The following is a 27,625-nucleotide window of genomic DNA, read 5'->3' on the forward strand; positions in this document are numbered from 1 at the left end:
TTAAATACTGTACAAGGAGCTGTTGAGATGTTTACGTGAGACCATTGGTTCACCACAAGAAGATACTTACCCCTGATGAAGCTGCAGCCCCGCAGCGAAACACCGGCCGCTGTCGGGTTGATTAAACCTGTACAGTTGGGGGATTTTGTGATTTCTTGCGATACTCAAGCAGGCTAACAGCTGCATAATCAATATTTAAACAACCAAATTGAAATTTATGGTTATCCTCGACTGTATAGCTGGGACAGACGCAAAGAAAGTGAATTTAAGTTGACACTGAATATTTATGGTAATAACCTGAGGATTCCCTAAGTGTGTTGGGTTGTATATTTATTGAGGGGATCTATTAGTTCTCCTTTAGTGATTGTGCCAGATAAGGGTACTAACAGCCACATCAGCAAATCACCCCCACTCCTACTTGTTTTCCCATGCCTTAAAATGTAGTGTCCTCGTTGGATGCTGTCTTGAGTTCAATTCCCCCTCTTCCATTAAAGAAAAGAGTAATATTGAAGCAGAGAGTAATTGCATCAGCAGCACAAAAACCTATTGGTTAAGGGTAGCAACCACCACAGCAAGTGACACCCATGCACTTCCCTCTTCATTCCAACCTTTAGTCCTTAGAGATCCACAGTGTTTATCCCAAGCCACTTTGAAATCTTTCACTGTTTTTATCTTCACCACCTCTTCCGGAAGGGCATTCCAGGCATCCACCACTCTGTGAAGAAATATTTCTTGATCCTGGTTGAGTTTTCCTCCCTGGAGTTTTATTTTGTGACCCCCTAGTCCTACTAATTTCTTTCCAATAGAGAAGGTTTGTTGATTGTACATCAAGACCTTTCAGGTATCTGAAGATCTGATTCATATCTTCCCTGCACCTCCTCTCCTCCAGGGTATACATATTTAGGTCTTTCAACCTCTCCTCATGGAGACCCTCACCATTTTTGTCACCCTTCTTTGGTCAGCCTCCTACTTGTCTCTGTCCCTTTTGAGATACGGTCTCCAGAATTGAACACAATACTCCGGGTGAGGCCTCACCAAGGACCTGTACAAGGGGATTATCACCTCCTTTTTCTTACTGGTTATTCCTCTCTCCATGCAACCCAGCATTCTTCTGGCTCTAGCCATCACCTTGTCACATTGCTTTGCCACCTTCAGATGGCTAGATATCACCCAAAGGTACCTCTCTTGCTCTGTGCACAACAGCCCTTCACCCCCCCAACACATACAACTCTTTTGGATTACCACACCCCCAATGCATGACTCTGCACTTCTTGGCATTGAAGTCCAGCTGCCATATCTTCGAACACTCCAAGCTTCTTTTTTTATATAATAATTTTTATTAAGATTTTCCAAAAGTACAAAGCTACAACAGTACAATCTTAGCTATAATTGGCCCAATGAAGATATAGAATCACACAGACAACATAATCCCAGATGAATTGTAATCCACATAGGAAGTTATCACAAGTATCAGGCGGCCTATGGCCTCGCCTTCATAGTAAGCTGCATCTGTATTCACAACACATGTAGCATAAAATCTACAACATCAAAAATCACACACACAGGAAACAAGTGTTGCTTACCTATAACAGGTGTTCTCACAGGACAGCAGGATGGTAGTCCTTACATATGGGTGACATCATCAGGATGGAGCCCAATCACGGAAAACTTCTGTCAAAGTTTCCAGAACTTTGACTGGCCCCTACTGGGCATGCCCAGCATGGCACTAACCCTGCAGCCAGCAGGGTCCCCCCCTTCAGTCTTATTTGATAGCTACAGGCAGTGCCGAAAAGATAAAACGTTACGAACCCAACACTGTGGGGCGGCAGGCGGGTTTCGTGAGGACTAACATCCTGCTGTCCTGCGAGAACACCTGTTACAAGTAAGCAACACTTGCTTTCTCACAGGACAAGCAGAATGGTAGTCCTCACATATGGGTGAGAACCGAGCTGAGGAAGTCCGAACATGCACCAATGTACCCAACGGCGTACAACAGGCACAACAACTGGGGTGGAATTTAGTAGAGGGCATCCTGAACCCCACCGGGCAGGCGGAAAGGTGTTGGTACGTCACGTTGGAAATAGGTTACGCAGGACAGACTGGCCGAAGATGGACTCTTGTCTTCCGGCTTTGTCCAAACAATAGTGGGCTGCAAAGATATGAAGAGAGCTCCAGGTGGCAGCCCTGCAAATGTCAGGAAGCGGCACCGATCTTAGGTGTGCTACTGAAGTCGCCATGGCCCTCACAGAGTGTGCTTTAACACGGTCTTGAAAAGGAATGCCTGCTTGCTGGTAGCAAAAAGATATGCAGTCCGCCAACCAGGAGGAGAGAGTCTGCTTACCCACAGGTTGCCCTAATTTGTTGGGATGGAAAGAGACGAATAACTGAGTGCTCTTCCTGTGGGCAAGTGTACAGTCTAGATAGAAAGCTAGAGCCCGTTTACAGTCAAGGGTATGCAGAGCCTGTTCCCCTGGATTGGAATGGGGCCTGGGAAAAAAAAGGTAGATAGTATGATGGATTGATTAATGTGAAACTCCGAAACTACCTTGGGTAAAAACTTAGGGTGAGTGCAGAGTACCGCCCGGTCCTGCAGGAGTTTAGTGTAAGGCGGATAGGTAACTAGGGCCTGTAACTCACTAACCCTGCGAGCTGAAGTGATAGCTAAAAGGAAAATCACTTTCCATGTGAGATATTTTAGGTCACAGGAGTGAAGAGGCTTGAATGGTGGTTTCATGAGCCGACCAAGAACCAGGTTAAGGTCCCAAGAAGGGGCCGGAGGACATAAAGGTGGCTTGATATGGAGCAAGCCATTTAAAAGTCGTGTTACGAGGAGTTGCACTGATATAGGGACATCCCCCACACCTTTATGGAAGGCGGCTACCGCACTGACATGCATTCTGATGGGTCTTTAGACCTGATTCCGATAAATGCCAGAGATAGTCCAAAAACCTTGGGATTGGACAGGAAAAGGGATCAAGGGACTGCGAAGTGCACCATGATGTGTACCTTTTCCATTTATAGGAATAAGATTTTCTTGTGGAAGGCTTTCGTGAAGCAACCAGGACACGAGAAACCAAATCTGAAAGGTTAAGTGGTTGAAGGATTAACCTTTCAACATCCATGCCATCAGGGACAAGGCCTGAAGATTGGAATGGCGTAGGCATCCGTCATTTTGAGTGATCAGATGCGGGTCCTTCCCCAGGGGAATGTGCCTGCGAATGGAGAGGTCCTGAAGAATCGGAAGCCACACTTGACGTGGCCAGTGAGATGCGATCAGGATCATGCTTCCCCTGTTGTGACGTAGCTTCACAAGAGTCTTCGAGAGTAGTGGAAGCGGAGGGAATGCATAGAGGAGACCGGCGGCCCATGAGAGAGAGAACGCATCTCTTGGCTGTGAGTGTTGGCTGCAAGTGAGAGAGCAATAGTTCTCTACTTTGTGGTTTTGAGGTGACGCAAAGAGGTCTATGTGAGGGTAACCCCAATGGTGGAATATAGAGTCCGCTACTGTGGGGTTGGGGGTTGAGAGACCACTCGGGTGGTCGAAAGGTGCGACTCAGCTTGTCTGCTAACACACTGTCCATTCTCGGCAAGTAGGTGGCTCTGAGGTACATAGAGTGGGAGAGGGCCTCCACCCATATCTGCGCAGTCTTCGACACAGGAGGCGGGAGCCTGTTCCTCCTTGTTTACTGATGTACAACATGGCCACCTGGTTGTCCATTTTAGTCAGGATGACCTGGTTGGAGAGGTGATCCTGAAATACTCAGAGCATATCTGATTGCTTGTAGCTCCAGGAAATTGATCTGGTGTTTGGCTTCCTGTGGAGCCCAAGACCCTTGAGTTTGTAAATTGGCAACGTGTGCTCCCCAACCGATGCTGGAGGAATCTGTTGTAAGGGTTATTTGAGGGTCTGGAGCTTGAAAAGGCAGGCCTTGAAGGAGATTGGCCTGATTCCTCCACCAAGCTAGAGATAGACGAAGTGGGTTGGTTATGTAGACAACAGCTGATAGTGGTTGAGATGACTGAATCCACTGTGACCATAGAGTCCATTGTAGGATCCTTATGGCGAGACGAGCCATGGGAGCGATGTGTACTGAGGACGCCATGTGTCCTAGCAAGACCAGAACGTGACGTGCAGTGGAACGCTGTCGAGACTGCAGCTGATGGGAGAGAGAGGCGATGAGAGCTCGTTCGAGGAAGAAATGCCTTTGCCTTGAGAGTGTCCAAATCTGCTCCTATGAACGACAGGGTTTGCGATGGGACCAAGTTGGACTTTGGATAATTGATGAGAAATCCCAGAGAGATTAGGGTGTGCAAGGTGAGATGTAGGGACATCAAAACAGCTTGTTGTGTGGGAGCCCTGATCAACCAATCGTCGAGATAGGGGTAGACATGGACATCTTGAGTTCTGAGGAACGCTGCTACTACTACGAGGCACTTGGTGAAGACTCGTGGAGCAAAGGCCAGGCCAAATGGTAGTACCCAATATTGGTAGTGCTTTGGGCCTACAAGAAGTCGCAGAAATCTCCGATGAGACGGATTTATTGCAATGTGTGTAAGCGTCCTGGAGGTCTAGAGAGCAGAGCCAGTCTCCCCTTTGTAGAAGGGGAAGGAGGGAACCCAATGTCACCATCTTGAACTTTTCTCTTTGGAGGAACTTGCTTAAAGCCCGAAGATTTAGTATCAGGCGTACGCCACCTGACTTTTTTGGTATTAGAAAATACCGAGAGTAGAATCTGAGGCCCTGTTGGGAGAAGGGCACTGGTTTTATCGTTCTGGACTGGAGGAGGAGGGAAATCTCCTGTTCCAGGAGCGGTGAATGGTCTGATGTTCTCCACATCAGTCAAGGTGGGGAGTCTGGTGGAACGGCAAGAAAGTTGAGATGATAACCTTGAGTTATTATGGTGAGCCCCCACTGGTCTGTGGTGACTGAGTGCCAGATGTGGCTGAAGTGGCACAAATCGGCCTCCCACTGGTACATGGTTTAGTGGAGTCTGAATGCTGCTCTCTAGGAAAGAGTCAAAAACCAGATGCTGGACCTGGTTGAGGAGTTGTTTGCGGCTTTTGCCTGTGAGGTTGTCTGGACTGGCCTTTATGATAAGGCTTAGTAGAGCAACTTTTGGACATAGGAGGATAAGATTTCTTTTGGTGGTAAAAGGATTTCTTGGGCTCCTTTCTGAATGTTTGCTTAGCGGGATATTCGTAGCAAGGAGAGTTGGCGAAGCGACTCATGGTGATCCTTGAGTTGCGCCACTGTCTTTTGTATTTGCTCATCAAAAAGATTATCTCCAGTGCAAGGCAAATCAGATAGCCTATCCTGGACTTCAGGCCGTAAGTCAGACGACTTTAGCCAGGCCCATCGCTGAGACCCTGGAAGCGGTGTCAAAAACATCATAGGCAGATCTTATCTCATGCTTGCCCACTTCTAAACCCTTTTGAGGTAGGGCATGTAATTGGTCTTGAGACTGTTGAGGTAGGGACTCAAAGTCCTGTATTTGTTTAAAGAGGACCCTGTTGTACTGGGTCATATAAAATTGATAGGACGCGATGTGGGATATAAGCATAGCCCCTTGAAAGATACGACGACCTATAGCATCCAGGAATTTTTGTTCCTTTCCTGGAGGATAGGACGAATGAGGCTTGGCTCTTCGGGCTTTCTTTTGGGTTGACTCAACAACTACTGAATGGTGGTCCAATTGGGACTTCTGGAAACCAGGAGTTGACTGGACTAGGTATGTAGTGTCAGCTTTCCGACTGACTGGTGCCATAGAATCAGGATGTTCCCAATTCCTTTTGAGAAGATCCAGGAGGACATCATGGATGGGAATAGATGTTAGTTCTTTAGGAGCATCTAAAAATTGAAGAAGCTCCATCATCTGATGTCTGTCATCTTGTTCTGTCTGAAGTTGAAAAGGAACAACTTCAGCCATTTCCTTCACAAAATTAATCAGGTAAAAAATTTACCGGACCACCGCAGGCATAAAAATGAAAGAGGGGGACTCCTGTGAGGCAGAAAGTTGAATAGTAATTCCGTGAGGAAAATTCCTGTCAGGAATCTCTGTGGAGCTCCTTAAGCCGCGTGGCTACTGCTGCGCGGAAAAAAAGACTGAAGGGGGACCCCTGCTGGTTACAAGGTTAGTGCCATCCTGGGCATTCCCAGTAGGTGCCAGTCAAAGTTCTAGAAACTTTGACAAAAGTGTTCTGTGATTGGGCTCCATCCTGTGATGTCACCCATATGTGAGGACTACCATCCTGCTTGACCTGTGAGAAAATCTCAGGCACTGAGGTAAGGCCCTGAAATGGAAATGATGTCCTAGAACACAGATCTGATTTTTTTTCTGATGGGAATGTGGAAATAAGTTTACAATAGATCTAGCGACAAAAAGTATTCACACTACCTCACTGACACAATCATAGAATGGTCTCCCTAAGAAAATGGGGAACATGCAGGCATTTGTTGATTCCTTTCAAATTGAGAATAAACCTGCAGGAATCATACTTCTTTGGAACCACAAAGTAGATGTAGTGACTTTGACTGAAGCCTCATATGGCACTGGAACCACAGCCTGCAGAAACTAGAGCTTTTCTAGGTGGTCTACACCACAAGCTTTTAGGATTGGGTCATGCAAGGAGACACCATAAAGATGTCAAAAATAGAAATGGTGGACTCTAGGAAAACAGTCATTTTGTACCACATCCAAAAGGTCCACGCTTGGTAATATCGGTGAAGGTGACCGCCCTCTGTAACCAAAGCGTAGAACCATCCACATAGTTCCTGAAAGCCCAGAGCAATAAATTCTTGGGCTTTTGGCTCCATGAAAGGATCAATTCTTACCTTTAAACCTGCTCATCTGAGAGGATGACTGCTTACCTGGCCTTATGTCTTCTGGCCTCACTGAAACAACCATGGCCTCTGAAGAACTAAAAGCCAAAATGGCTCTATCCTTAAGAAGCTTCTGAGGTTTAGTCTCTCATAGATCCCTGACCAATTTTTCCAAGTCTTCACCCAACAATTCCCTTCTAAAGGGTAGCTTACTAAGATGGGACTTGGATGCTATATCCACCATGCAGTGATGCAGCCATAACAGCCTCCTGGCTGCAACTACAGAGACTAATCTAGAGCAGTGACTCCTAACCTGTGATCCTCGGAACCCTAGGGGTCCACTAGACCATAACAGGAGGTCCACAAAAACTCATGCCAAGAAGAGGCCCTACAAACCCCGTTCCACGGCAGCCGCAAAAGAGAAGGCCCAGAGGCTACTGGCAAACCAGCGCATCCCATCTCGCCAGCGGCTAAAGACGGCAGGCAGCCACCAGCTCAACCGCTCCTGCCGGCAGCAGAGGAATGAAATCTACATGGATACTGGTGCATCCCATCTCACCAGCATTCGAAGACTTCAGGAGGCTGCAGGGCCACTGGCTCAAGTAACCCTGATGACAGCCGAGGAATGAAGGCCATGTGGCCCCTGGTGCACCCCATCTCACCAACAGTCGAAGACTGCAGGAAGCCATGGGGCCGACTGCTCACCCAATCCTACCGGCACCTGAAGAATGTAGGAGACAGCAGGGCCACCAGCTCATTCCATCCAGTCAGCAGCCTGAGTGAAGGGGCTGCTGGACCCCTCCTCCCCATGCAGATTCCAAGACAAAGAAGGAGCTTGTATGTATAAGTGTGTGCGAAAGAGACAGGGAGCGTGAAAGCTTTTGTGTGTAAGAGATGATGTGTGTATGTGCAAGATACACCAGGCGTGTATGACAGATGAAGTGTGTATAAGAAAGAGCATGTGTGTTTGAGGAGAATGAATGTATAAGAAGAGAAAGCTGATGCATCCCTCTCCCCAATCCTACTAATTCACGAAGATTTCAGGGTGATCTGAAATCAAAAAGGTCCCAGGAATGGAGAATGGGGAATTTTTAAATCCTTTTTAGTTTTATTGTTGGCTATTTGATGTGTCTGATGTTTTGAAATAGTTTGTTGTTGATTGGGAAATTAAACTGAAATGAGTTTTAAATTATTGGCTGTTGGGTCAGTTGTTTAGAAATATTAGTATTGTTTTGATATTTTATATATTTTAACTTTCTCTTTATTAATTTTCAAAATTATACAAAGTATCCACTCTGTTACAGGAAAAATGGTATATCAATGAGAGAACAGAAAAATTACATCGAGAAATTAAACCAAAACAAACCATTTCAATTTTCTCAAAATCACCCTTTAGACCCCAAGCTGGAGGGTGGTAGAGTAACAGCACATTAAAGGAGATTTAAAACAAGCAATTTTAAGGAAATAGTGGCTTCTCTATTCCGGCTATTACATTATCACAGATTATTAACATTGTTACTCAATAACTTTAAAGCTTTTTTCGCGTCAAAGTCTTTCAATTGCTCCGGTTGGAAAAATATGTAACTATCTTTATTGTGCTTTACAACACATTTGCAGGGGAAGCGAAGAAAAAAAGTGTTGCTCCCACATCTAAAGTCTCTTGTTTTAAAGCAAGGAAGTTTTTCCTTTTCATTTGGGTTGATTTTCGTGAGGTCTGGAAATATCCTGATACAGGAACCCATAAACTCAGCATTGGGTTTCTTAAAATACCCCCACATTATATCTCCTAGATCTTTCTCATTGAAAAGAAAGATTAACAACGTTGACCTCTCAGTAACTTCCTACCTAGGATGCTTCCAAAAAACCAGTAAGGTTATCCATTAAATTAGAAGATATCTGTTGGTTTTGGGTTTTACGCACAGGAAGAAAGTAAACTTTATCCAAGGGTGGGGTTTGATCCGAGGAAATTTCTAATACTTCTGCGAAGTATCTTTTAATCGTCATATGAGGAATTTCCCCCATCACCCTGGGAAAATTTAAAATTCTTAGATTTAAATGTCTCAGTACGTTCAATATTTTCAACCTTACGGTTTAAAGCCCCACAATCTTGAATAATTGTTGATTGAACTTTGTTGCACATCTTTTTCAACATTCTGGAACTTCACTAACGCTTCCTGCTTATTAACCTCAGAGTTCTTATTCATAATTTCCATTTGAGTTGCCAAAGCATTAATTTTCTCAGAGCAATCTATTAAAGATTTTGCCATCGCCAAAATCAAAGTCCAAAGAGAATCCAGTGTTACTACCTCCGGCTTGAACGATGTTAACAACTCACTGGAACAAACAGGAGTTATAGGGACAATATTCACACCTCCTCTGCTAGCGTCCTGTCCTTCCCGTCTGCTCAGATTTCCCCCTCCAGTGAGTGAATCTCCGGTTCCCTCAGTGCTGCAACTGCCCTTCCACCGACTCCCCCTCAGCCCAACTTCCTCGGCTAACCAACTCCGGGTTTCCGTTCGGGCGAGGAGTCGATGTTGCTCTTGCAGCGGGAGGTAGTCGTACATCCAAAGGGCTGAGGGATATTACTTCCAAGGAAAGGTCACAGTCTCCTTCCTGTGACCCTGCAGCCAGACCTCTCTCGGCCAAGTTTGCCAGCTTGACCGCACACTGCTCGATGGTTTTCTGCCCTGGAGGGATTGTAGAAGTCTAGGGGTAACTTCTAGTCTTTCCTTTACATTTTGGAGCCATAACTTATGAATGTAATTCTCTTCCAAGGGAAATAAACGCCGGAGCAGCAGTACCATGCGTCTCAATGAGTCGCCATCTTGACTCCACCCCCCGATATTTTATATTTCTTGATTGCATTTGATGTTTTATGAGGAATGGTGATGTTTGTTTTTCCATTGTTGCAATGCATACGGAGTCTGGCATCTTGCAGTTTCTAGTTTTTGCCTGCACATTTGTATTTATACTCTATTTGGAGAGCATCTGTCTGGGTTCAGAATGTATGACTTAGGTGAGATATTCTGCAACTTTGTAGTTTCTAAATAGGATCTATAGTAGCCTAATTTGTTCTATTTTCCCTAATAGGAGGTGAACTGATGTTTTAGGGGCCTGGTGTAATATTCATAGTGCTCCCTTTTCATAGATAAGGTTCTTACTTGTTTGAGTCTGGCAGGTTTTCTATAGGTTAAGTACATTTTTTTCTGCAGTATTTTATATTATAAAATATTCCTGGTATTGGAGAAAGTTTGTGTTGCTGTTACTCAGTAACAATCTGGATTATTATTTTTTTTTATGGTGAATGGTAAGAAGAAATGTCCTTGTTCTGCACTGCACCATTTGTTGGGGGAGTTTGAACGCAGGTAGAATGTGATATTGCAGGTTTTATATGGTGATTTGACCCTCTCCTATATAGAAGAATTTTTGAATGATGCTCTTGAATAATTTTAGTGGTAGGTTTACTAGATGACAAACTGGCCAGGTTTGGTTTTTTTTTGTTGTTACTTAAAAGGTTCTTCTGTCTAGAGAGGCCACCAACATGCATGCCCAGCACCCTGCAATAAAATGGTACAAAATGTTTGTAGCAGTGCCTCTTGCTTTACAAGCCAGGGTCTCCTGTCTCTGCATATATGGAATTTGCTAACAAGTAGCTGTGGAGAGAGCCACTGGATCGCCACCAAGATCAAACAAGGTGGTTTCCCCGTCACAGGTGATTTTCTTTAAAAATAATAATTTAAAAAAAAAATCTTGCTGGGGGGGGAATATGTGCAAAAAAACCTCTCCATATCTCCTTTCAGTGATGTGGGCCTGTCTCAAACATCTCTCCTTCCCCCTTTCCCAGTCTCTCACTTTGTCTTTGCTCCACAGTCCACCCCAACCAGTACAGACCAGTCAGTCACTGTCTCCTTCCTGAAGTTCATTCCTACTTCTCTCCATCCACCAGTGCATTCTCACTAGTTGCTCTCTTTCCATTAGCCCATCCTTGCCAGTCTGTCTCTTTCCCCACCAATTTTACACCAGTCTCTATCACTCTCCACCAATCCATCTCTACCAGTCCCATCTCGTTCTCCTACCAGTCCCGTTCTACTAATCTGTCTCTCTCTCCCTCCACCGGTTTCTCTCCCTCCATCAGTCCCTTTCTTGCCAGTCTGTCTCTCTCCCTCCCTCCACCTAGTCTGGCTCTCTTTCCCACCTTGCCAGTCTCTTTCTCCTTTCACCAGTCCATTCCCTTCAGTCAGTCCAGATCCAGACAGATCCAGCTGTGTGACTACCTGTAGTTACACCACAAGTTATTAACTGAGTACATTCTTATGCATTTACTGCTGTGCTTTGCAATTATATATATCAGTAAGCAATATTTAATAAGTTATACATTATGAATGAGTCTGGGGTGCATATAATTATTTATTACATTAATAATTTTTCTATATATGGTTTATTACTGCAGTTAAAATGAAAGAAGCATGAGGCGGTCCATGAAAATTTTGGAGGATGAATACGGATCCATGCTCCCAAAATGGTTGGGAACCCATGAGCTAGAGAAATTCCCAATAAGGTCATTCAAAGCATCTGCCAAAAAAGCAGCTCCTAATTATAACTGGACTACTTCTTAACACTCCAGGAGCTGTTGTATCCAGCATAAAACTGTCCACGCTACACATCCTCCAAATGGAAAATTGCCATGGAAGCAAAGGCATGCTTCAAATGGGCCTCAATCCTCCTATTGTAAAGATCTTTAAGAGCTGTGTCCCCTAACCGGATAGTCATCTTAAGGGGCACAGCAGAAACAAGGGCACTGACCTGCAGCATCCTAAAATGTTGATCCTGGACTTCCACTAGCAGTGGATAAAGTTAGTTAATAGTCTTTACACTCAAGTTCCTCTTCAAGGAATTTCAATTTCACAGGAACATTCCCTCCACCATCTTATGGAAGTGATAACACTTGATGGCCTGCACACTCTCTGAAGGATCCCATGGGTTCCCATAGGAATCCCCTCAGCTTTGGAATCCACATGGGAGATGAGAGGTAATCTCATCTTTACTGAATGGATGGATGATAAAGGAATCCCCACTCTCAGAGGATAACTACCTTTTCCAAGGAAACAAGACAACTGTCAGCCTCTGGCTCCTCCTCTACCTCAGAATCCAGAAAATCTTCAGCGAGCAACCCCACACCCAAATCCAGCACCTCCCTGGTTAATCTGTGAAACTCTGCTACTAAGACTTCCATGGATGATAGGTCTGGGAAATTTCCTTGCAAACCCTCCCTTCCCTCCCCAGGCCTTTGTGTAGCACAAAAGGTTTGGTCAAACAATTCGGGGGGGGGGGGGGGGGGCACGGACTTGTCCTGACTCCCCGTACAGGGATAACAGAGTACGAAACATACTCCGATTAGCACAGCCTGCAAAACAAATTCTAAATGGTAGCTGTTCCAATAGTGGCACATGTCTCATGAAAGAAGAGAAGGGCAAAGGATCAGCTCCTGCTCAACTCTGAAGAAACCAGCTGAAGCAGGAGCTTCTCCTGGCCACCTCCCTCTCTGCCTCCACAAGCACAGGAAAGCAGAAGACTCTCCTGCCACCTCCCTTCCTGTCCTTCCACCTCAAAGTCTCAGACAGTCCATCACATGCATAACAAAAGGAACTGCTCAGACAAGCTCAAAATATCCACAGGCTTGCTCCTAGAAAAAGAATGGAACAAGCAATCTAATGACTGGCAGCAAACCATTGGTATGGGAGAGAAGAGAAAAAGCTCAAAGATTGCCCGAAAGAAGTCTCAGCCCTGCCTTGTTCAAAACACACTTCCCTCTGACTCCATAGGCCAACTTACCCCCGCAGCCATCAGCCACTTCTCTGCTCTCCTCCTCTCACCTTTTTATTTTTTTTTTTAAAGTTTAATAAAATGGCAGAGGCCAAACAAAGGCAAAAGACAAAAGGGAAGAAAGGGGAGGAAGACTCAAGGGGGAACAAAAAAACTCCACAGGAGAGTGCTACCTGCTCCAAGAAAAATATTCTTGAGCTGGCCTGCTATCCCCCAAGCTCCACCAGCCTCAGTTGAAAACCTGGAAGACAGTTAACTGGACTGCTCAGCCTGGCACAGAACCAGAGTGTCTGGCCCAAGGTAAGCTCAACTACATAAACAGTGAAAACTGATGCCCTAGGAACCAAGCTAAGAAGTGTTCTGCCATTAAAGGCCAAAGGCTAAAGCCTGGGAACTGGAAAGCCTACACCACCAGTCCAGAACTGCTGGAGAGATAAAATACTGACTTTTGCCTACACAGCACCATGCTATACATTAGTGTCAATGGAAGAGGTGTCTCCTCTGTCCCTATTTCCTAATAGACTGTATAAACCCATGCCTTTATAAATATGTAAAGACAAAAGTGAAAGTAATCTAGCATAAAAATACCTCATGATGAGAAAAAAATGTGTTGTGCTACATTTGTGGATACATTTGCACTCTTTGACAGTCTTGAATTTTTAAGTGGCTAAAGCTTGCAGGAAACTAATATGTGACCTTATGTTCACTTATCACATTCTGATTAACTAAACCTTCCCAGGGTGCTGGTCTCACTCTAACCTCTCATAGCCAAACATAAAAGTATAGATTTTTAAAGTACTTTCAGACAATTTTGTCATAAATGCCTCTAATTCAGGTAAACTGAGGGAGATAGTGTCCTTTTAAAGAAGGCTTCTTAGATTACACCTGGCATTACAAGACCTGAAATAATCAATTTGAAGTGTTAATGAAACCCACAGACAAACTGGCACATAACAGCACAGAAGCAGCTCCTGGAATCTAAGGTGCTCAGAATGTGTTTACTGTGCCTCCTAGAACATTGGAATACTCGCAGGAAATGTGACTGTGCTAGCTCTTGTCTTCTCCCAGCCAGACTTGAGGTTCAAAGATCATAAAAACTCCTCAAGACTACCTGGGCTCTCTACCCAAATCAATAAGGAAAACCTCAGAAGCATGCTGTAGCATGCATTCTCAATCAGTCCCTCTGTCCCTCAAAATTACTGCTCTTGGTCAGTTAGGGTTAGGGCTAGGGTGGTCTGCCTGTGTGACACTAACAGTCTTGCATATAAAAACTAATTTTATATTTGTTTTTATTCATTCTGAGGCCCTTATTTGTAGTAGCTACTCCATAATAGAAACTACCACGTTCTTCCTGCCTCACTATTGCCTCTCTCCTAAATCCTCTCCCCAGATCTGCACCTCATGTAAACATTTTACCTTTTTCAATTTCCACAGGGAAGACATCCATTTTCTCCACCCTTTTCTCCAATTCATACTCAGCTGATGCAGCCACAGGATCTACCTCTTCATTTCGTCTGTCATAATCTTCATTTGAATAGGTAGTAAATACCTTAAAATAAAGGTTAAATATTTACAACTCATCTTCAGTACTTAAGCTTACTAGTGTAACATTAAAACTGCAATCTGACGTCTATAGAAATCAATCCATGTTTATTTTATTTAAATAAAAAAGCATGTGAATTACAAAGTAGTACCTTTATTTCCATATATAGTACACTTATTTTAATGGAGAAATTACTTACCTGATAATTTTGTTTTCCTCAGTGTAGACAGTTAGACTCAGGACCAGTGGGTTGTGGGTTCCTCTGCTGGCAGATGGAGTCAGGTTTCAAAGCTGATGTCACTAGATATACCCCTACAGTGACCTCAGCTCTTCAGTATTCTCTTCGAAAATCCATTATGGACATATATATATATCAAAGAACTTGATTAGAATTTGGATACAACAATTAAACCCTTGGTTAACAAAACTTGATTAAAAACTGGAGACCACCAATGTACTCAACCAACATAAGTGTCGAAACCAGCTAAACTGTGGATGCCCTGAACTATGGGGCAGGGCAACGGCTTACCCGTATTCATATTGAATCAAGGTTCACCTCATGGGCAATTCCTTGGCACCTCTCCTGGGCAGCCATGGGCGGGATGCTGAGTCCATCTGTCTACACTAAGGAAAATGAAATTATCAGGTAAGAAATTTCTCCATTTCCTAGTGTGTAGCCAGATGGATTCAGGACCAGTGGAATGTACAAAAGCTACTTCCGAATGGGGTGGGAGGCTGCTCCTGGTCCAGTTAGCACCACCCTTACCAAGGTTGCGACCTCTGGAGCCTGGATGTCCAGGCGGCAGAACCTGGAGAAGCCATGTAGGGAAGACCACGTCGCTGCTCAACAGATGTCGGCAGGTGACAGTAGCTTAGCTTCCACCCAGGATACTGCCTAGGCCCTTGTAGAATGAACTTTGATCTGCCTTGATTACTTCCTTGATCCAGCAAGCTATAGTAGCTCGCGAAGCCGCTTCTTTCTGTTTCTTCCCGCCATGGAGAATAAACAAGCGATCTGCGCACCGGCTCTAAGTGCTCCAGGTACCGCACTAGGAGTCTGCCATCATTTAGATGGCAAAGGCGGCAGGAGTCTTGTGTGTCCTTATATCCCTTCAGAGAGGGTAAGGAGATTGATTCAAGTGAAATTCCGACACCACCTTTGGTAATGAGGGGACAGTGAGAAGCTGTACTGTTCCTAGAGTAAATCGAAGGAATTGTTCCTGACAGGATAGTGCCTGTAGTTCTGAGATGCGACGGGCCAAGCATATTGCCACCAAGAATACCGTCTTTAGAGTTAATAGGCGTAGCGACAGACTGCACATCGATCTGAGGGAAGATCCTGCTAGGAAGTCCAATACAAGATTGAGGATCCATAGGGGGACCAGCCACTTTAAGGGTGGTTGGAGTTGTTTAACCCCTTTAAGGAAACGGGCCAAGTCCAGATGTGCCGATAAGACTGTTTCCGATCACCTCGGCTCTGAAGCAGGAGAGGACTACTACCTGGACCTTGAGGTAGTTGAGGGACAACCCTTTCTTCAGGCTGTCCTGTAAAAATTCCAGAATCATGGGAATCTTGGCCATTTGTGGGGACACCCAGCGGCCCTCGCACCAGGCCTCAAATTTTCTCCAGATCTGTATGTATGCCAGGGATGTTGAGAACTTCCGCACGCGAAACAAGATGGCAATCATGGCCGAGTAACCGCGCTTCTTCAGGCAAGCCCTCTCAAGGGCCAGACCATAAGAGAGAATCGAGCTGGGTCTTCATGAAGAATCGGGCTCTGCTGGAGAAGATCCCTGGGGGGGGCACAGAGGACTCCCCACGAGGAGCCTTTGCATGTCTGCATACCACTGGTGTCTGGGCCAATCCGGGCAACTAGGATGACTAACCTCTGTGATGTTCTATCTTGCGGATGATCTTGCCCAGTAGAGGCAATGGGGGGGGGGGGGGGGGGGGGGGGGAGGAAGGCGTTCATTTCCTCCTCTCGCCAGGTCTGGATGAGGGAGTCGATCCCTTGGGAGTGCTGATCTCAGTGTGCTACTGAAGAACCGGGGGACTTTCGATTTGTGAGATGTGGCCAGTAGATCCATGGCTGGGAGGCCCAAGCAGTTTACTAGAAGCCTTTGATCGACAGCGGCCATTTCCCCAGGTCCAGGCTTTCCCTGCTGAGGAAGTCTGCTGTAATGTTTTTTCCTGCAATGAGGGAGGCAGAGATCCCTTGTAGGTTTAACTCTGCCCATTCCATAAGGGGGGTCTATTTCCAGAGACACCTGATGACTCTTGATTCCTCCCTGGCGGTTGATGTAGGCAACCGTTGTATTGTCCAACATCACCCGGATCGCTTGCCCCTGGGGCCTGTGGCTGAACTGCAGGCATGCTAGTCTGACCATTCGAGCTTCCAGGCAGTTTATGTTCCAGTTCGCCTCTTCCTTGGTCCATTGTCCCTGGGCTGTCAGCTCCTGACAGTGAGCTCCCCACTCTCGGAGGCTCGCATCTGTCTTGATGAAGATCCAGCTCGGTGGGGATAGGCTTATGCCCTTACTTAGGTGGATTTCCTATAGCCACCACTGGAGCTGAGAGCATACTTCCATTGGGTAGGTGGAGGCGAAGTAGTCTTGGGACAGTGGGTTACTGCTTGACAGTAAGGAGCATTGGAGAGGTCGCATGTGAGCCCTCGCCGACGATACTACTTCGTGTTGCCATGAGGCTGAGGACCTGAAGATAGTCCCACACTTTGTGGTGCATTGTGGTAGTCAACCGGCATGGTTGGTCCATCAGTTTCCTCTTCCTCAGGGGAGGGAGGAAGACCTTGTTCTGCTTGGTGTCTATTGGGAGGGCTTGAGGCTACTCTTGTCCATGTTCACAATAAAACCAAGTTCCAGTAGGAAGGACCTGACCCTGCTGGTCACCTGGAAGCTCTCTTCCACTGACTTCGCCCAGATCAGTCAGTCATCCAAGTAGGGGTGCACCAGGATCCCTTCTTTCCTCAGTGCTGCCGCCATGACCACTACCATTTTGGAGAATGTTCTGGGGGCAGTTGCCAAACCAAAGGGTAATGCCCGGAACTGGTAATGGCGGCCCAGTACCGCAAAGCATAGAAAACGCTGGTGGACTTGATGGACCGGGATACGAAGGTAGGCTTCGGAGAGGTCCAGGGAGGTTAAGAACTCTCCCGGTTGCACTGCCATTTTGACAAAGCGGAGTTTCCATGCGGAAGTGCAAAATCCACAGATGACTGTTGAAGTTCTTGAGATCCAAAATCGGCTGGAATGAGCCTACTTTCTTGAGCACGATAAAATAAACGGAACACCCTGTATTTACGTGGGGTGTACGTACCGGAGTTATAGCCCTCAGACTGAGGAGCCTTATCAGTGTGGATTCCACTGCCAGTTTCTTGAGCTGGGAGTGGCAAGGTGATATCATGAATCTGTCCCAAGTGATGCTGTGAAATTCCAGAGCGCAGCCTTCTCGTATGATGTCCAGTACCCATTTGTCAGACGTGATCTTGACCCACTGCTGGTAGAAAAGGGAAAGTCGACCCCTATCTCCTCTTCCTGTGGATGGGTCGACCCAACCTCATTGGGAAACTCTGGTCAGGCCTGAGCCCGAACCTGTCCCTATTTCAAATTGCCAGTTCCGAAAGGACTAAGACCTCCCAGAGGGTTGAGGTGACTGGAACGACGGGTTTCTGTAGAGCCGGAAGCGCTGGGAGCCCCTGGCCCGACCCCTCATGGGAGAGGGGTGCTGAGACCTCTTTCTCCTGTCTTCTGTTAGTCTAAGCACTGGAGATTTGCCCCACTTACTGTCTAGCTTCTCCAACTCGCTTTGAACAGGAGGGATCCCTTAAAGGGCATCTTTTGTGAGGTTCGCCTTAGAGGTTGCGTCCGCTGACCAGTTCCGCAACCATAGCTATCTTCTGGCCTAGGTACGATCTAAGTCTGAGCTTGCATCTGTCAGGAAGGCTGCAGCAGGTTCAATCGCCACTCCGGCATGCGCCCCAGAGCTATCTGCCTCTCTCGAGAGGAGAAAGCAGGAGTGAGCCACCAGGGCACAGCAGGAAGCGATCAACAGCGTCACTGCTGTCACATCAAAGGCTTGCTTGAGGATGGATTCTAACCGCCTATTGTGCGCATCCTTCAAAGCTGCTCCTCCCTCAACAGGGATGGTTGCTCGCTTCGAGGCAGCGCAGACCATGGCATCCACTTTGGGAAAATACAGGTGTTCCTTGACCGCTGGGTCCAGAGGATACAAGGCCCGACCTCCTTTAAAGCTTGCCTCCAGGGCGTCCCATTCCAGGTCAATCAACTCCTGGATGGCTTCCAGCATTGAGAAATAGCAAGAGGCTTTATGAAGACACACCAGGATGGGGTTCTTCTTTGGCTCCACCATAGCGTCCATGCCTGGAACTCCCAGAGTCTTCAGGGTCTCTGAGACTAGTGCCGGTAATTCATCTCTGTGGAAAAAAGGAAGCATGATCCGGTATGGTTCCAGGCCTGGAGGGATTTCCCCATCCTCCAGTGGATCCCTGTCAGGGATACTCTTGGTGAGGCGTGGCATGTCTCACAGCCTACAGACAGGGCCAGGAGAGCAAAGCCCCCCTCTCCTCAGTTGGGGTTCAACCTGAAAAAATTCTAACCAAGAGAAGGCCGCTAGGTTCATATTTGACCCAGGGGAATAGGGGTAGGGGCCATTGAACTGCCCTCTCTTGGGGAGGACACCGTCCCGGAATTACTCAGGTCCGGGGAGCTGCCAGATAAGGTCATGGTTAACCATCCTCAGACAGGGATGGGCCGGGCTTAGAAAATTTGAGAGTCCAGCCCTCTCTGTGCCTCCTCACAGGGCTGACACAAGCATGATTCCAGGTCAGACTGTGCAGCTCTAATATGGCAGGCTGCGCAGAGAGTGTCACCTGAGTTTCTTTGTTGCTGGGGCCATAGCCTGTTTGGTTTGTGCGTTTAGCCGGTTATTGTCTATCGAGCGTGCACATACTCGCCTCGGCGTGTGTATGTCTAAGCGATCGGTTGTGCGCGTGGCTATGCACGTATTTGTGTGCACATTAGACACAGAATGCGGGCCCGCACCACGCGTACTGACAGCCATGAAAATGGCGCTACATCAAACCGTGCACAAGATGGCGCCACCGTGGGTCACCACATGGAGAGTCAACCAAGCCAAAAACAGGGCCTAGCCCATCAGAGGGGCTGCTCAACCCACTCGGAACCCCAATGAAGTCAGTATGGCATGCTGAGCAACGAAACCGGAGAAAAGAATTACCGAAGCTCTTCCACATCTCTGGACTGGAGGAGGAGTTCTCTACTTACCGGGTCTCAGCGCTTACCGGCTGAGTACAGAGACGATCTCCAGCTGCAGGGGGAGAGGCCGTTGGCCTTCACCGCCACGCTCTGCTTCTGCGCCCGCTGCCTTTTAGCTGCTTCAACAGCTAAGTCCATGCCAGGAACCAGCTACCGGACCAAGGGCACACCTCTGATGGATCTTGGAAATCGCCTCAGGAATCCTCAACTGGGGGATGAACCCTTAGATATCACCGCAGGAGAGCAGGGATCGATCTTCTTTTAAAGTGAAGGTAAAAAATTTCTTTGGATTAGTGCTGCAATCACGCTAGTGTGGGGAAAGCATCCGCATCTGCTAGGAGATGGAGAGATACTGAAAAGCTGAGGTCACTACAGGGGTATATCTAGTGTGGCATCTGCTTTGAAACCTGTCTCCCATGTGCTAGTAGAGGAACACATAACCCACTGGTCTTGAGTCCATCTGACTACATGCTAGGAAATGTAAATATTCCTGACAAAACTTTTACAAAGGATTTGTTCCTTCCCGTTGAGATTTACTCCAAGCATTGTATTTCTGCCCACCCAGGCTCCTTCATGTGCAATAGTAACAACTAGTTTCCTTGAAAGTAAAGGACTGTTCTTGTCTTTTTGGCCAGTGATATATGTTTAAGGTGAGCTGTATCAAAAACAAATATTCAGCTGAAAATAGTATACTCAGACTGACAAAAGACTTGGCAAATAGCAATCATATTATATTCACTTAAAGGCATTAACCTTTATACATTTTCCAAAAAAATGACTATGCTAGTTTTTCCAGGATTTGATAACATCCGCCCTGAAAATATGAACAAGATAATAGCACAAATGTTCTGGTATTTCTTGAATGGGCCTAAATAAACTGAATTACTGTTTAAAAAAAAAGTTTATATTCAAGATCTGAAAAATTCTACCAGGTCTTACTCACTAAAGATAACACACATGTATTGTCGCTGCTACCCATCCCCCCAAAAAAAAGTAGTTTTGAAAAGGGAAGGGTGGGGGACGTAGAAGTACACAATGAGTGCATTTCTTCTCTGTAAGTGTACACCTATGCAGTTTTCTTTCTTCCTCTAAGCCCTACTTCACTAAGGTGCAGTCTCCCTCCCTTCCCTGCCACACTTTCAAGAACCCAGAGTTGAAGACCACATCACAACAAGCGCAGAGAGAGGGAAGATGAAGAGACTACATACACACTGCAGCTGAAGAATAAGGAAGAGGCAGATTAAGAGGCTTTGCATATAAGGGGAGCATGGGGGGCTAAAAAGCATTGAAACTGTTGCATGGACTTATAAGAACATAAAAACAATGGCTGTATGTCCTATCTTATCTCTGGGAGAAGAGAGAGCAAGTGTGACAGAGTTCCAACCCCAAAGAGCTGATTCAATGAGAGTGCCAAGTTACAGCATACTTTTTAAAATGTTCACTAAATACTTCAGTTCAGGGTTCACTAAAGACCACCCTGGAGAAGGACTGTTGCTGGTTGACAAGACCATAGATGAAGATGGGGTAGAAACTCCGTTTACAGAACAGAATGTATGGGAAGAGCCAGGAAAACTGAAAGTGGTGAAGACCAAGGGGCCAGATGAGGTTCATCACAGGATACTACGGGAGCTCAGAGATGTACTGACGGGTCCACTGCATGACTTGTTCAATAGATGCCTGGAAACGGGAGTGATGCTGAGTGATTCGAGAACAGCGGTGGTGGTCTCGCTTCACAAGAGCAGCAGCAGAGAGGAAGCTGGAAACTACAGGCCGGTTAGCCTCATCTCTGTGGTGGGAAAATTAATGGAGACTCTGCTGAAGGAAATAACAGTGAATTATCTATAGTCAGGAGGATTGCTGGACCCAATACAGCATGGATTCACCAGGGGAAGGTCCTGTCAGACTGATCTAATTTTTTTTTGATTGGGTGACTAGAGCAGTGGTTCTCAACCTTTTTCCCATCATGACACACCTGACAGACCACGCTCACACGTGCGACACACTGCTCATTACAATTCACGGCGGAAATAAAAAATAAAGGCCCAGTATTTTTATTGTTAAGAATGACACAAGGGAAAGATGCGTACTCTGAACAGAAATAGCATAAATAGTAAACATCCCACACCAAAACAGCACCAATTTCCAGTACTCAAACAGTAAACACCTTACTTAAGTAAAGGCAACACTGAAAATATTACACCAGGCCTTAAGACATCAATACACCTCCCATTAGGAAAACGGAACAAGCCAGGCTACTATAGAGCCCTACACAGAAACTACATGCCGACCCACACTTACATGCCGACCCACACTTACGGGCCGATACAGTAAAAATGCGGGAGAGCAGGGCCCGGCGCGCGCACAGGCCACTCTCCTGTGCGCGTGATACAGTAAACAAATTTATTTAAATTAGGCCCGGTAGTAAAAAGAGGCGCTAGGGACACTAGCGCATCCCTAGCGCCTCTTTTTTGACAGGAGCGGCGGCTGTCAGCGGGTAGGACAGCTGACGCTCAATTTTGCCGGCGTCTGTTCTCGAGCTCGCTGACAGCCACGGGTTCAGAAACCGGACGCCGGCAAAATTGAGCGTCCGGTTTTCAAACCGCGAGCCTATTTCAAAAATATTTTTTTTTTTTTTTTTTTAACTTTTTTAAACTTTTGGGACCTCCGACTTAATATCGCCATGATATTAAGTTGGAGGGTGCACAGAAAAGCAGCTTTTACTACTTTTCTGTGCACTTTCCAGTGCCCAGAGAAATTAGCGCCTACCTTTGGGTAGGCGCTAATTTCTGAAAGTAAAATGTGCGACTTGGCTGCACATTTTATGTACTGAACCGTGCTGGAATACCTAATAGGGCCATCAACATGCATTTGCATGTTGCGGGCGCTATTAGGTTCAGGGGGGTTGGACGTGTGTTTTGGACACACTATTACCCCTTACTGAATAAGGAGTAAAGCTAGCGCGTCGAAAACGCACGTCCAAATGCCGGCTAACAGTGCGATCCGGAGCGCACTGTACTGTATCGGCCTGTTAAAGAATAAAGAGACCAAAACACATATCTAGAAGCATGCCGACAAAAATTGAATTGGAAACTGCAACAAGCCAGGGTCTCTGTATGCAGTGTAACAAAGGAAAAAGAGAAACATCACCCAACCTTATAAAACAAATCAAGAAATATAAAATCAATAGCAGCAAAACCATACTAACAAAAAGAACAGATTTCAAAACAGCTGATGAATGGAATATCCAATAATTAAAAGCTCATAAAAAAAATTTCTAGATACCAATAAAATATTTCAAACTAGCAGACCCAAAGGCCCAATAATGAAAAATGATATAAAAAATGTTTTCCTCTGCATACCTGAAAATGTTTGATATCCAGGTGCCCTGAGATAGTTTTGAATTAGCAGGAGGAGGTATGGTTTGCTTGCAACTTTCTCCTCTCTTTCTCTCACACTGGCTCTCAATCACTCACATACACATGCTTTTTTGCTCTCACTTATATAGGCTCTTAATTACACATATGCTGTCTGTCTTTTCATGCTTACACATACAGGCTTTCAATCGCACACATACATCCTGTCTTTTTCTCACAGACTCATTCACATGCTTACACATATGCGCTCTCATTTACACAGGCTCTCAATCACATTCACATGGCTCCCTCACCTAAACCAGCTCACAGACACACATGCTCTCTCTTACTTATACACACAGGCTCTCAAACATACATACACATGATCTCTCTCACACACAAAGGATCTCAATCATACACATACTCTTTCATACAAAGAAGTTTTCAATCACAAACTTACACATACAGGTTCTCAGTCACACTTCAGTTCATGCTCTCTCTCAATCACACACACACACATATACAGGCTCTCAATCATTCACATACATGCTGTCTCACTCAAACACACATACAGCACCTCAAAAACATGCTTGCTGATTCACTCACTCTCCCCCCTCTTCCACTTCCAACCCCAAAGGCAGCAGCAACCTCCTTTACTTTCAGCCCTCACGGAGACAGGAGTCCCATTGGTTGACGCTGTTCTTCATTTTTCTCCGAGCTGTGCTGCTCATCCTTCAGGCTGCACCTCTTTTCTTCGAGCCGATGCTGCCCGCATTAGCATGGTCTCTTCTTCCCGCGCATGCACCTGCTGCTCACCACTTCCTCTTCCGGGTTGCCGGGGGGGGGGGGGGGGGGCGGGAAGAAGACAGCATGCCGGTGCTGCTGACACCACTGTCCTGCCACATTCCACCCAGGCTATCAGCGTTTTAAGCCCTAGTGGAGGACTTATTTCGCTCGGGTAGGGGGAGTAGCTGGGTCTGCGGGGGACCGGAAAGTGTGGCGACGCTGGTATTTTGCGACACACCGCTTGAGAACCACTGGACTAGAGAACTAGATTAAGGAAGAGTTCTTGATGTGATATACTTGTATTTCAGCAAAACTTTTGATACAGTCCCGTATAGGCGGCTCATGAATAAAATAAGCTTGGGCCAAGGTGATTGACAGGAAAATGCATGTAATGGTAAACAGAACCTACTCTGAAGAAAGAACAGTATTAAGTGGCATGCTTCACAGATTGGTTCTTTTCGATATCTTTGTGAGCAACATTGCAGAAGAAATAGAAGATAAACTTTGTCTTTTTGCATAAAATACCAAGATGTGCAATAGAATGGACACACCTGAAGAAGCAGAGAGAATGAAAAGCAGTTTAAAAAAGCTTGAAGAGTGGTCAAAGATTTAGCAGCTGGTATTCAATGCCAAGAAGTGCAGAATCATGTATCTGGGTTGCAGTAATCTGAGCTGTTTGCGATGAGGAGCGAAAGACTAATGCAACCAAACGAAGTTGATTGGTAAAAGGAGATTCTTTATTAACACAATGTTTGATAACCGGTAAAGTCCCCCTTACAAAACAGTCCCTGAAGCAGCTCAATTACATGAGCAAAACTCTGCCAGAGTCAGGCTTTACCGGTTACCAAACATTGTGTTAATAAAGAATCCCCTTTTACCGATCTACTGTACTTCGTTTGGTTGCTATTTTGCTACGTTGTATTTGTGCTTTCTGGGTCCATCCCTTTTACGGAACATGTCTTTCTCACCGTGGAAGGGCATTCTCAGCTATAATGATGGGCATTTAAATGAACTATTACCATCAGAACCTTTCTTCAAAGAAAATGAAGTGTTTGAAGATTTTCTCAAGAAATAGGAAGAAACTATCAATTTGAGCAAAAGTCAAGTGAGGAGCAGCTTACATGCCTCTACCTTACTAGATTATTGTCGACACAAAAGGATTCCAAGAGGACTGAGAATAAATAAACCACCTAGCATGTACAAAGACGATAGTGCATTTATGAATAGCTGGGAAGCTATTCTGAATAAATGTTCTCTAGATTTAATAATTCTCCTGATTAAAACATCTAAAAAAGAGAAAAAAATTAAAATGGAGTTAGATGAAGAATTGGAATATTTGAAGAAAATGATTTATGCTTTGATTTAATATATGATTATAAAAAAAATTTAGATAAATTCACAAAAGAATTGAAAACTTAAGTACGAGAAGCTTAGGAGATGAAAATGATTACAAAAATAGTGTTTATACCTGGCAGCATCAGAATTTAGGCAGCTTTAAAATGTAAAAATAATCGATTAACATATAATCAGCAAAATACATACATTAATCATAATCAAAGACCAACATTTAATAGTATAGATGAAAATGCATGGCAGCCCAAATGCGTAGCGACACTGAAAATACCATAGACCCATCTGCTTCTCTTTTTAAAACCGCTCCGGACCATCAAGCGCAGGACAAATCAGAAAATCAGGTTTATCAATTAGGAAAAATTTGGAGAAAGGAATCAGTGAGAAAGGATTACCAGGAAAAAAGATGGCACAGTCCAATAATGAGAGGGGGGGGGGGGGAGGGGGGAAGGGCAGAGGAGCCTACAATCCACATTATTAAACAAAACAAATACTGAAGAGGGAAAAGTATCAATATCTCAGATAGCTCGTCTTTACGCATTACTCTATCAGTCATTAAAGGGCTATCCTTTGTCCCTACCCCCTCCTATAATGCTTTTCAAACAAGAACCGAATTATTTAAGTTCACTAGAAAACTCAAAATTATGGACTTTTTTCAAACAGTGCGGAAAACTCAAAATGTGTCAGTTGTGAAGCTTAGCAGTAAATGGAATCAGACAGGACCAACAAATCCAATAATTCACACGGATAAAAACAAAGACAAAGAAAAAGCAAAGAAAATTGAAATATAAGAATAATTTGACAAAACTGAGAAAGAGGCCATTAAAAATTTAAGTAGCAATAATAATATAGTTATCGAATCGGCAGACAAAGGAGGGGCTATTCTGATTATGGATAGAAAGATATATAGGAGAAATCGAGAGAGAGCTGTCAGACACCGCATTTTATACTAAGAATAAAGAAAACCAGACGTCTATAATTAAGAAAGAAATAGACACTATCCTATTGAGAGCATATTCGGCTGGCTATTAAGTAAAGAATTCTTTCCTTACAGTAGAGTATCCCATTATACCTACAATCTACACATTCTTCCTAAGATTCATAAATCATTAACTGATCCTCCAGGAAGACCCATTATATCTGCTATTAGATCCCTTCTGGAACCTGTGTCAGTATATATTGATCTCTTCCTGAAGCAATGTCCCAAAATTCCCATATGTACGGGATTCTTCGCATATTATGACTTTAGAGAATTTACCAGCAATAGACAATATCACAATGGTGACTTTTGATGTTGTATCATTATATACTAACATTCCACAAGATGATGCTCGAAAAATAATAATGGAAGAATTGACAAATAGGGACATACATACACAAATACCCACATAGTTCGTAATTGATTTAGCAACAATTGCTCTTACAAAAAGCTTCTTTGCATTCACTAGAGAATTTTTTATTCAAACAAAAGGAGTGGCAATGGGGTCAGCTATGGCTCCTTTAATAGCGAATTTATATGTAGCTAAATTGGAGAAATGCAATTTAGGCACACAAAAATATAAATAATGTTATGGAAAAGGTACATAGATGATATCTATGACAGAGAAAGGCAAGGAAGAAGAACCTTACACATTTCACGAATGGCTTAATAGGCAATTTAAAATTTAATATGTTTCAGGATATAAAACAAGTTCCATTCTGTAGGTGCTAAACAGCAGGTTTAGCACCTACAGATATCAATAAATTACTAAAGTATGATACTTGCCATAGCAGATCCCTTAAGCAGAGTTTACCTTACACTCAATTCCTTAGGCTTAAACGCCTTTGCACGAATGATTGTACCTTTGGAAATCAGATCGGCTGAACTGAAAGCTCGATTTATGGATAGAGGCTATCCAGAAATGTGTAGACTATGGGTTTATATGGGCATCAAAACAAAATCGTGTAACATTACTAACACCCAAAGTAAAATCGCCAAATATAAAAATTGTTTGCCCAATCACGTTTACATGCATGTCCACTGATATTAGAAAGACATTGAAGAAGCACTGGCACATACTACAGATTCTACCAGCATTTAAAAATAAAGAAGTTATGATTGCTGACAAAAGAGTCAGGAATTTAAAGGATTTACTATCACCTTCAGCCCTACCAATGGAACGCTGTATGGATATAAGACCAGCAGGACATAGACCGTGTGATCATTGTAGTGTGTGTAATGTCAATATGAAAATCAGAAGCATTGTTATTAGTAGTAGTAATAGAGATTTTATTCTAGACAGCTTCACTAATTGTAAGAGCGAGGGCATGATATATGCAGCTATTTGTCCGTGTAAGAAAATATATGGGGGAAAAACAATTAGGGCTTTTAACAAAAGAATAATTTAACACAAGAGTGCAATCAGTAGGAAAGCTGAAGGTAAACCTCTAGTGGAGCATTCAATTGAAGCTGGTCATGTTTTTGAAGAATATAGATTCTGTGTCCTTAAGAAACCTAGATTAAACTGGAGAGTTGGCGATCTAAATATAATTCTACTAAGATTGGAACAGAAATTTTTTTTTTTAATTTAACACTAATATCAAATGGACTTAACCATGATATTGACTATATAATATACTTATGAATATATCATTGTCTTA

General features: G+C 44.6%; 1 protein-coding gene across 1 annotated transcript in view; it reads right to left on the reverse strand.

The window, feature by feature from the left end:
* LOC115093677 (neurabin-1-like) overlaps window positions 1-27,625 on the reverse strand; it is a 476,950-nt gene that overhangs the window by 371,311 nt on the left and 78,014 nt on the right. The window contains exon 3 of the mRNA XM_029605797.1: window positions 14,060-14,192. Coding sequence (XP_029461657.1) covers window positions 14,060-14,192 — 133 coding nt within the window. The remainder of the gene's footprint in view (window positions 1-14,059; window positions 14,193-27,625) is intronic.

This window comes from Rhinatrema bivittatum, chromosome 6 (genome assembly GCF_901001135.1).
Source record: "Rhinatrema bivittatum chromosome 6, aRhiBiv1.1, whole genome shotgun sequence".
Taxonomy (NCBI): Eukaryota; Metazoa; Chordata; class Amphibia; order Gymnophiona; family Rhinatrematidae; genus Rhinatrema; species Rhinatrema bivittatum.